The sequence below is a fragment of the Otolemur garnettii genome, unplaced genomic scaffold, assembly GCF_000181295.1.
Source record: "Otolemur garnettii isolate 467f Iridium unplaced genomic scaffold, OtoGar3 scaffold00014, whole genome shotgun sequence".
Classification (NCBI taxonomy): domain Eukaryota; kingdom Metazoa; phylum Chordata; class Mammalia; order Primates; family Galagidae; genus Otolemur; species Otolemur garnettii.
In genome coordinates, this window is record NW_003852409.1 from 5,959,741 (window position 1) to 5,971,209 (window position 11,469).

Consider the following 11,469-nt stretch of genomic DNA (forward strand, 5'->3'; position numbering starts at 1 on the left):
TTTCCTATGAAAGCTATAAATTAGTTTCCTAGTAGGGCTGAGTACACCGGATACTTTTTCTTCCATTCTTGAGATACTTTGCTAAGAAGAATATTTTCCAGCTCCATCCATGTAAACATGAAGGAGGTAAATATTTTAAAGAAAAATTAAATAAAAAAATAAATAAGAGGTTATAAATGTTGGGCTGTAGAGACGTGGGCACAGGAAGTGTGGGCCCAAGAGAATGGATTCTGCCTTAGCTCCCATCAAAACAGGAGGTTCAGGAAGAGAATCTGTCAAAAAAAAAAAAAAAAGTGGGTAAGTGGAGTGAGTGAAAAGGTACATTTGGTTCTCAATTGCAAGTGAGAAAGATGTGAGCACGAATCACATCACAGTGCTTCTTGTTTCTGTAGCTGGAAAACAAATGTTTTTGTCATTGTGAGACGACATCTTTGCTGCTATGTCTCCTTGTGTTCTTCTGATTAGAAATTTATGTTAGAAATAATCATAGAAAAATATATGTAACATGACTTGGAGCAGCTGTGACCTGATTAGTCCACAGCCTGTCACTAGCAGACACGCGATGTGATACAGGGAAACCCAGGCAGGGGAGAGGGGTTTGGGGGAGAGCTCATTGACTGGAAAGAGAGGCTGCAGGAAATAACAGAATTGATTCTGACAGGCTGGATGCAGAACTGGAGAGAAGAGGACTGGCTGCAGCGGTCCCAGAGGAGACGCCCATCATGAGAAAAACATCATGGTTTCCATCCCTTTTTTCCCCCAGAAAGCCAGGCTTTGACATACGCCATATAGGATAGGAGTTGCTTGGAGCGGATGCCCTTGTCTGAGGTTTCTGGGCCTATGAAAGAAGAAGGAGGGCTGCCTGAGGCAGCCGGCCACGGGGGCCAGCAGGAGACAGACCCAAAGCCTCTGACACCTTTGTCACCACGAATCAGGCACCAGTCATCCGGAGGCTGGCTGCGGTGAAGGTTGTGGGGTTTCAATGTTCAAGTGTCATTAGTGCATTTAATGCCTGTTAATTCCTATTAATGACGTGCTCTTTCCAAGAGGGTTTGTATTAGAGTGCCAGGAAATAGATTAGGCAGGACAAGTCTGTTGCATACTTCAAATGCTGTATTCCTAAGAGTGCTGGAAAGGGCTAGGGATTGTAAACATGCCAGAAAGGTATCACATGAAATTAGTTGCTTGCACTACTTGTGAATTATGTCTTACGTGCATTTTGTATGTAATAGCGGCTAATATTAGGCATGTGATTTTTTCTCCCAGGGCTTTATGTGTTGTAACTGCTCTAGAAAATAGGTACTGTGTTTATCTCAGTTTCACAAATGTGGCACCTAAGGTACAGATAACAAGCTACCAAAGGAACATATATCGAAAGGATGGATTTGGATGCAGATGGTGGGCTCTAGAGCCCTTGCCTACACTGCTTTTTTTTTTTTTTTTTTGAGACAGAGGCCCACCATGTCACCCTGGTAGACTGCTGTGGCATCACAGCTCACAGCAACCTCAAACTCTTGGGCTCAAGAGATCCTCTTGCCTCAGCCTCCCAAGTAGCTGGGACCACAGGCACTCACCACAATGCCTGGCTATTTTCTTTTGTTGTTGTTGTCTTTGTTGTTTAGATGGACTGGGCCAGGTTTGAACCTGCCAGCCCTGGTATATGTAGCTGGTGCCATAACCACTGAGCATGGGCGGCAAGCCCTCAACCGTGACGGTAATTATTGCCTGTGTTGCATCGCAGTATCCATACTTTATATTGTCTACTTTATCTCTTTTATTGTTTCTGAAACCACATGTTGTTATACTGGTTTTTGTTTATGAACAATTTTTTTCTGATTTGATCTGAATAATTATACAGGTATATCTCTAAACTTTTACTTCAGTGACTATAAAAACAGCTGGCACTGGCCTCTTCTTACCTCTTTTCCAAACGTTTGGTCTTGAAACGCTGCTGATTTTCCTCTACAAATGATGTGTTTAGTGCTCTATGTAATCTCTGATGGAGAGAACAGATAAATGGGTAGAGATCATTAGAAACACATCAGTCAGGGGCCCAAGTACTACTTGAGATTTAACGATGTAGGATTTAACCATCATAAACTTTGGCTTCTTTAAACGAATTTTCAGGAATGCCCCCCCCCCCAAACAGATCACCATTCAGCCCCAAATCTCAAGAGCACAAGAATTCTAGTTATAGATTATTATTCTTGCTGGAGGAAAAAAAGGGGTCTGATAGAAAGCTGAGAAATGCCCTATATTGTGACACACATCTGAAGTGGCACAATCATAACGAATGTTTAGCAAAAAGCCCCATACAATTGCTAGAGATAAATCAAAACCTGAAGCCTGAACTTCTAGACAGCCAAAAGGGAGAAGGGAAGAAGGCCTCGTGAATTAAACTAATCCTATCAGCATACAGCAGAGAAGACCCATCTGGGAAAAAAGTGTTGGCTTGATGAAGTGAGGAGGTCAGCATGAGAACACCCAAGCCGGGTGGGACAGGCAGCCTCCCTGCCGGGAAGGGAGCACTGGGAGGCAGGGGGGTGTCCAGCAGTGGGGAGGCCTGGGTGGCTCACTGGCTGCAGGTCAGGTGAAAGTACTCTTGGTTAGAGTTTGTCGTCATTAAGGAGCCTTCTTACTATATTTTGCCTGTCCATGCCAATTTCCTTCAAGGAGAGATGTGCAAACAAGCGTGCTTGAATGGTCAGTCCACTCAACAGTGTCAGTTCTCCCGGTAAATCATTGTGTTGGTGTCTGGGCTTCATGAAAGAACTGAGGCCCCGTGAGGCTTGACCTGGGTACCAGTGGGCCTTAAACCTCAGACCAGGAAAAGAACAGAGACAACACAAGCAAGTGAGGTTGCTTAAAAGGCTACTGGGACTTGAAACCCATTGAGTGGCTTTCAATTTTGGCAAGAAAAGAATACAGGAAACAAAACGTTCACACCATTTTTTCCAGATGGTCACTGTTAAGGGAAGCCTGGTTAAAAACAGTTCTTTTGCTTCTGTCGTGAGCAGCAGTGGAGGGTTATAAGAAAGGAGGGGGCGTTGTGGGGTAGTTTAATTTAAGGGGACTCCATCTTCTACATTGACAGTGTCTACAGCACCCTCGTGATCCTGGTAGTACTTACCACCTGTCAGTCTGACACAGGGCCCTGGAGCCTCCCATCCCTGGGAATTCTGCAGCTTAAAGATATTGGAGAAAGATGCCTGCGCCACTCACCTGACTGGTGTGCAGCCAGTACTGCAGCTTGGATTTGTTTTTGATCCGTGGTAGCAGCAGCCTGTACACAATGTGCTCCCCGATGGTTGTTAGGATGGAGAGACCAAAGCCAATGCACAGCAGCACGAAGAGTCCTGAGAAGTGTTTGATGCCCATCTGCAAAGTCTGTGACGGAATAGGAGAGAAAATGCCACGAGCGTGATGATCCATGCTCAATGGCTCAATGCTTGTTCACTTTTTTTGACTTAGATTCCATTTTTCTAGACCTGGGGGAAGTTGGAGCCCACTCCTCCCTGTGTGTTCTGTGAACCTCACAATAATGTGCTGTGAAAGGAATTCTGTCAGTCTGGGACTCAGGGCTGCTGAGGGGCAGGATCCTAGAGTGCTAGTCACATGCTGATCCCACAGTGGGAGCAGTCACTGCAGTTGTGCAGGGGTCCTGGGTCAGGACCACCCTCTAGTCTTTCAGAGAGAGAGAGAGACAGGAAACTGAAATAATTTAATACACTAAAACATTCTATCAAGGAAAGAACCTTCCTCCGGGACAGAGAATGAGTAGATTGAAGGGGAAAAGATGATGAGTTCAGTATGTATGGAATTTGAATCCAGCAGGGAACATGGAGCTCATCTAGTTCAATGTTCTCATTTTACAGATGAGAAAACTGAGACCAGAGGGATGTAGTAAACCCAGCCTGGCCACAAAATTAGGCGGCCATAGAGGAGAAAGAGAAGGGACCTAATATTCATTGCTTGCTTACTTTTTGCCCGATGTTTTGCATTGAGATAGGTATACTAATCCCCCTGTTTTAGTTCTGCATGGCAGAGATGGTCTATAAATCCATCTTTGTTCAGCTTCAAGGGTTGGGCTCTCTCTGTTTTACAACAAAACAGCAGCAGTTACAGCAACACCAACAGTTACAATAAGCATACAGTATGTGGCCCGCAGTTTGCTAAGTGATTCACACATTGTTAGAGTTAATCACACAAAATGGGTCCTTCTTATCAAACCAGCCAAATCAGAGTCCAGGTGCCAGAGGACAAGAGCCCACAGAATCTGCTCCAAGAGGTAAATTTTCCACAGGCCCAGCTGCTTACCCTGCCTTTTATAACCTGAAACCAGTTTTATCTAACGGGCACTGAACAATCTGCTAACACTCTAAGAGGAGTTGTACCTACCACCATCACTTGCCCATCGGAGCTCGCCAGCTCCCCAGAACTTTACCAATGCCAATGACCCTGCTATCAAAAACAATATGTAGCATTTCTTCTTTTTATAAAACCACCACCTTTTCTTTATTCTTCAGACATATCAAAGACCACCTGGTCTGTGTGTGTGCCCTGAATTGAAATTCTTGCTTAACAAAGTGTTTTAGATTGAGAGATTCATCTCTGTATCTTACTTGACTTCAACAATGTGCTAAGACCAGAAAACCTCACATGTACTCTGAAGCAGGTATTATTCAGCCACTGATGTCAATAGCAAGGGGCAAAGCTGCAGGAGGAGAGAGCGCTGTGTTGGGCGTCTACCATGTACCGGCGTGTGCATCTCTTCTGCACATATGGGCTGGAGGGAGAAGGAAGTTCTGTTTCCCTGTAAGCAGCTTCAGTCTTGGGAGAAAGCAAATGTGCGTGCTGCCTGTGTGGATTCACTTGCTTCCTGGGTTTGGTGGAGAAGCTAGCTCAAGTGATAATATGAATGAGGGAGGCAGAATGGGGCGGGGAGGTGGAGCCCTAAGCTGAGGTTAGCATGAGCAAAGGAGGAAAGGCACAAGTTGCCCAGACCGTGGTATGGGGGCTTGTGAGCTGGACTGCTGTGGTTTAGGGAGGGTGCATGAGGCATGCGCAGTGCTGTGGCTGGATGGCTTGTGTCCTTCCAAAGTTTATACGTGGGGCCCTAAACCCCAAGATGATGTGATTAGGAGGTTGGGCCCTCATCCTCAGGAAGGGCTCTAGGAAGCAGCTAGCTCCTTCTGTTTCCCTTTTGCCCTTCCACCACGTGAGGTTACAGCAACAAGGAGCCAACTTGCAAGCAGAGACTGGGTTTGCAGTAAGACGGTAAACCTGCTGCCACTTAGATCTTACACTTTGAGCCTCCAGAACTGAGAAAGAAATTTCTGTTCTTTACAGATTACCCGGTCTCAGGTACTTTGTTACAGCAGCACGAGTGGAAGGAATGTGTGGTAGGAGAAACAGGGCGGCATAAGGCAAGTCCTTGGATGCGACTCCAAGGAGCACAGGTGTTGTCCCTGTGCTGGAGGCTTTTGTTCATCATTATTGTTGATAATTCTTACCACTTAATACATGTAAGGCACAGGTTGGAGCACTTTATCAATGTAGCACCTTGCATAATCTTCACAACGACTTGTGTTGTAAATACTGGTAACGATCTCCATTATAGGGGTGAAAGAACTTAGCCACAAAGAAGTTCAGTAACTTAGTCACAGCTCGGATACAAACTCCTGCAGTCCGTGTGCAGAGTCACACTCTTCCCTGCTTCATTTGTCCAACATAAGTGGATCCTCCCATCCTGTTTCAGGGTTTTCCTTCTTTCATTCTCCCCACCTCTTCCCACCCCAATCCTGGAGAATGGTTCAGACACAGAGTACACAGGAAAGTCTGTCTGGGGGTCAGGACGCAGAGATTTTAGGCTTTGATGGAGCCTGGGTGATAGAATCTCTTTTCCTCCATGACCACAGGCAGGCACTGGCTACGGGTCAAAACCAGTGTTAGGATCTATGGGGAGGAAAGACTAGAGCTGAAGAGGGGCTCAGGGCAGGCACTGGTGTAGGAGATGGAGGACAATGCTTATAGGAGCTGTCACCGCTTCTTGAGGGAGGAGTGGGACAATTTCCTGGCTGGCTTGGAGATGTTTCGTAGCCCAGAGACAAGCCCTCAAGCAACCGCATGCGTTAATGAGAGAAGCTCCTTAGCAAGCAGGAGTTATACCTTGAACATTCCTGGCGTATCAGGGTAGGAGTCAAGCCCATGGGAAAAAGATCGTGGTGATCATTAAGAACATGATCCTTGTAGATGGCCCCCCATCTGTTGTATAACGTTTCAATAAAAGGCCATGGCAGAAGGTATTAGAGGCTTCCCTGCACCTCTGGGAAGTCCACCTCTTGCAAGCATTATAGTTCTAATCCGTGTCCAGGATGATTCCTGTGTTGCAGTGACAGGGTGCCAAAGCAGCACAGACAAGAAAAAACGGGGTGCCTTAGCAGCACTGACACACCGGCTCAAGGAGACAGAGACACAGGCAGGAAAACTGGGCAGATGACCTGGAGACTCTTGGGGAAGCCCAGCTCTAGGGAACAGAGCAGGCTGATCTAGGAAAGGCTTTGGTGAGGAGGTTTACCGGGCCCCAAGGGCTACAGAAGTTCTGAAGCTCTTTCTGGGACATCTCTGCACAAGCAATGACCAGTCATATCCAGAAAGAACATACAAATGGGTTTGAAAATAGTCCTTGGTGCTAAGTGTACGGGAAATAGCTGTTATAGAAGGATTCAGTGAGTTACTGCTGCAGAGTAAGAACTGGGATCATTCACCTTGGACTTCAACATCATGAAACATTCAGTAACACTCCAGGCATAAGGGCATTCTTTTTTTTTTTTTGGAGATAGACTCTCACTCTGTTGCCCCCAGACTAAAGCGCTGTGGCGTCATAGGGCATAAGAACTGCACACCCCTGAGCTCAAGCCATCTTCTTGCCTCAGCCTCCTGAGTAGCTGAGATTAAAAGCGCCCACCACAATAGCCAGCTCATTTTTTTATTTTTAGTAGAGACTGGGTCTCACTCTTAGGCAATACAACCACCTTGGCCTCCCAGAGTGCTGGGATTTACACCACGCCTGGCCAGGGCACTGCTTTTTTTTTTTCCCCCAGTCATATTTATTTATTTTATTTTTTATTAAATCATAACTGTGTACATTTACGGGGTACAGTGTGCTGATTTGATATACGATGTGGAATGCTTGCATCAAACTGATTCACATAACCATCACCTCACTTATTTGTTGTGGTAAGACATTTATACTCTACTCTTCATGGTTTTGAAATGTACCATTGCATTGTGCACATTAGGTGAGGTCCCCACAAATACCTTCCCTCCTCCTGCCCTCTGCCCACCCCTCCACTCTCTCTCCTCTTCCCTCCTTCTTTCTGGACTGTAGTTGTGTTTTATTATTCTCATGAATGTGTAGGTGATGATATATTGGTTTCATAATAGTATTGAGTACATTGGGTCCTTTTTTCCCCCATTCTTGAGATACTTTACTAAAAAGAATGTGTTTCAGTTCCATCCAGGTAAACATAAAAGATGTGAAGTCTCCGTCCTTATAAGGTACTGTCAAGATAAGGAAGAAATGCATAACTTACAGTGGGTCATCTTGCCTTTGAGCACATGGCTTCTCTGTTTCCTGGTGTATCACGATAATTAGTCTCATTTCCTCTGATTATCTCAATAAGAAATAGGCTGTATTTAGTTTATACTAGACATTTCATACCCATACGCTAATAGACTGTTAGAACTAATTATTGTTTTTTTTAAATTGGGCATTTAATGAATGCCAGTCACATATATTCATATTACGATCTTGTAGTTAACCCTGTAAGTTAAGGATTGTTATCCTCATTTCACTCTTGAGAAAACAGAGGTTCAAAGAGACTGATTTCCTTACTCAAGTTCAAACAAACTAGGCTGTGGATCCAGGATGGTCTGTGCCACTGTACTTCTTCTCAAGCAAATATTATTTACAGGTATCCTTTGCTGTCTGAATTCTCACTGTCTATCCACTATAATAACCACCCCCAATTCCATTTAAACCTCACCATTGGAATTGAAAATGCACTATAATCTGCCTGTGAGCACCAATGACGTTGTGTCTGAGTCTGAGTGATAAGATGTATAGCTGCAATTGCAATCTGGCTGTTCTTCCTCTAGGCTCACGTTGCTTAAATGTGCCGTGCATTAGAATCTGCATCTTCCCTACGCTAGCAGGTTGAAACATTTTCTCCAATACAATGGAACTCACTCAACTTGATACTCATCTTTGGTCAGAGGGAGAAGGGGTGGAGGAATGAACAATCTATGTCAAATTTTTTAAATAAAGTTAAGTGATGCAGGTAGGATAATTGCAGTTGTAAGCGATGTGAGTGGATACACACATTTAGAAATGCATTTAGAAATGCAATTACGAAGCTGATCTCATACCATGAAGACCTGTGCAAATGAAAGCAAAAGAATGCAAACAAACATACGTTTCTGAGGGTTTTTTTTTTTAATCCCATTCCTTCATCTGAAGCTTCGATAGCTCACAGCCACACACTTCCAGAGTCTCAAGTGCCACAGAGCAACGACCATCCCAGGATTTAGCCAGGGACAAATCTCAGGCACTTATGGCTTCATTCGGTCCTCCACGAGCTTACTGTAGCACTGGGTCCCCAACCCCCAGGCTATAACTGGTACCTATCCATCCCTGGTGGCCTGCTAGGAACCAGGCTGCACAGCAAGAGGTGAGGGAACGCTGAAGTCACCGGAGACAGGGCGGGCACCTCAACCTTGTTAATAGAGAAAAATGTCTCAGGAGGAAAATACCTCCTTTTTTCTGTCCTCTCGGTATTGGCAGCAGCGCCAGCTCATCTGCACACAAGGCTTCCCAGGGATTAATCACCACTCCTGAGATTTGTGGGTGAGGTCTGACTGGGCTCTGCTCAGACATCCTGCTCCTGCACTGTGCTCCCTGTCCCACACTCTGTTAGTATTCAGACCACAAATAACTGAGAATAATAAAAGTAAGAGGTAAATCAGTTTAATTAATTAACATAGTTAGTAATAGAGAAATAGTTCTGTTAGAAAGGGCAAGCCCAGCAGGAACTACGGTGTAAGGCTTTAGCCTTCCTGGGTTAGACAGATGATTCAAACAGTGATGTGTGTAATAAAAATGGAACTAGCCCCAAGCTAGGGACTTCCACCGGTCCTCAGGCTTGGAGGTGGACAGTCTCCTGGCCAGCTTCTTCAAAAACTTTCTTCTTGGGACTTGAGTCATTATATTTTCCTCGTCCTCTCACCCCACCAGTCACTGGGAAAGAACACACAGTGTAGTTTGGGGCTGGTCCCTGACACTCATCCTCTCTATGCTTGGGCAACTATCTCTCATCCTTGGAACTGGTACTTACATTGCTACATTAGCTCTGTTGTGCAGTCTTTTGAAAAGTTTAATTTATTTTTAAAACAAGAAAAATATTTTAAAAAACAAAATGTGAATTTACCTGTAATTCTCTTACTATGAAAACAATTTCAATTTTCCATTTTCTCTTTTGACCTATCACATATATAGTTTCTAGAGGTATAAACATAGAATGTATCAGTTGTGTATTATGCTTTATTAAAAGCCTTGATGTTATTTTCTAAACTAATAAAATTTTTTCTTAATATTATTTTCTAAAAACATGCTTTCCTAATCATTAATTACTTTATTGATTTTAATGGCCTAATACTATTACCTACAGTTTTTATCATAATTGATTTGATTGCTCCCAAATTTTCAGGTGTTAAAATGTTTTTTATGTTATAATTTATTGGCCAGGCAAGGTGGCTCACACCTGTAATCCTAGTACTCTGGGAGGCTGAAGTGGGTGGATTGCTTGAGCTTAGGAATTCAAGAGTAACCTAAGCAATAGTGAGACCCCATCTCTAAAAATAGAATAACTGAGGCAAGACAATCACTTGAGCCCAAGAGCTTGAGGTTGCTGCAAGCTATGATGCTATGGCACTTTTCTCAGAATGCCAGAGTGAGACTCTGTCTCAAAGTAAAAAATTATAATTTTTTTTTTTTTTTGAGACGGAGCCTCAAGCTATCCCCCTGGGTAGAGTGCCATGGCATCCCAGCTCACAGCAACCTCCAACTCCTGGGCTCAGGCGAGTCTCCTGCCTCAGCCTCCCAAGTAGCTGGGACTACAGGCGCCCGCCACAATGCCTGGCCATTTTTTTTGGTTGCAGCCATCATTGTTGTTTGGCGGGTCCAGGCTGGGGATTTGAACCCGCCACCTTAGGTGTATGTGGCTGGCACCTTAGCCGCTTGAGCCACAGGTGCTGAGCCATAATTTCTTATATATAATAAATGTTGCTGCAATAACTTTGTGTATGAAATTATAAAATATCATTTTTTTTTTTTTGAGACAGGGTCTCCCTCTGTTGTCTATGCTAAGGTGTAGTAATGTTATCATAGCTTACTGAAATCTCAAAGTTCTGGGCTCAAGCTATCCTGCCTGGGCCTGCCAAAGTGCTGAGATGGCGCCTATAGTTGTGAGCCATGGTGCCCAGCCAAAATATTATTTCTGATCATTTACTTGAGATATGGATATTGCAATGGGTATGGATGGCTAGTCAAAGGATATAACTGTTTTGATGACTCATAATGGGTGAAATAACCCTTAAAAGGGACAGAAAGCATTCCCAGTGCCACCAAAGATGCTGCAATACCCAGGGGGCATAAATCCTTGCCAACCTGATTCATTCATTAATCATTTTTTCCTGTTGTAAGTGTTCTGATTTGTAGAATTACAAATATTGAATTAGCAAGGTTGAATATTTTTCCATCTTTGTTTTCCCTGCCTTGTATGAATCATATGTTTATTTTTTTGCATATATATGTGCAAATTTATTCATATCAGACATGATGATGCTTTTTACTGAAAAGCTACTAACCCTTCTCCTAGCATGTTGTAAATGATTCTCCATTTTTACGTTTTCCTGTTATCTGTTTTTGTTCGAGTTGATCATACAGGAGTTTGAAATTTTACATAGCTGTACTTATTATATATTCTTCTAATCTTTTGGTTGTTGGAAAATATTGGTTGGGATAAATACTTTGTGTCCAGTGCTGTAGTTTTTGAAAAATGATGAACACTTCAGTCCATCTTCAATCTTGTGCTAAAGAGTGAAACGATGATAGTTTTTCTTCACTGATACTTTGAATTTTGTTCTAATACTTTAGAGGCTCTTTAGCCAATAAAAGGCTGCTTCCATCCTAGGGTGGCCTGCATGCCTTTATGGTAATTCTGATTTTTATTTAAAAATCATTTTATTTTTAAAATAGTGGCAAAATTTTAAAAAGCATTATGAGAATAAGCACTGTGTAAAGCCAACAACAACAAAATTAAGTTTGTGGGTCAGATTAAGCCTATGAGCTGTGAAATATTGTCCTCTGATCTACACAGCTTTTTTTTTTTTTTTTTTTTTTTTTTTTGA

At 43.4% G+C, this 11,469-nt stretch overlaps 1 protein-coding gene across 1 annotated transcript in view; it reads right to left on the reverse strand.

The window, feature by feature from the left end:
• GRIN3A (glutamate ionotropic receptor NMDA type subunit 3A) overlaps nucleotides 1–11,469 on the reverse strand; it is a 171,799-nt gene that overhangs the window by 4,171 nt on the left and 156,159 nt on the right. Inside the window, exons 7-8 of the mRNA XM_003785185.2 lie at nucleotides 3,223–3,387; nucleotides 1,920–1,996 (exon numbers count right to left, since the gene is read on the reverse strand). Of these exons, the coding sequence (XP_003785233.1) occupies nucleotides 1,920–1,996; nucleotides 3,223–3,387 (242 nt within the window). The remainder of the gene's footprint in view (nucleotides 1–1,919; nucleotides 1,997–3,222; nucleotides 3,388–11,469) is intronic.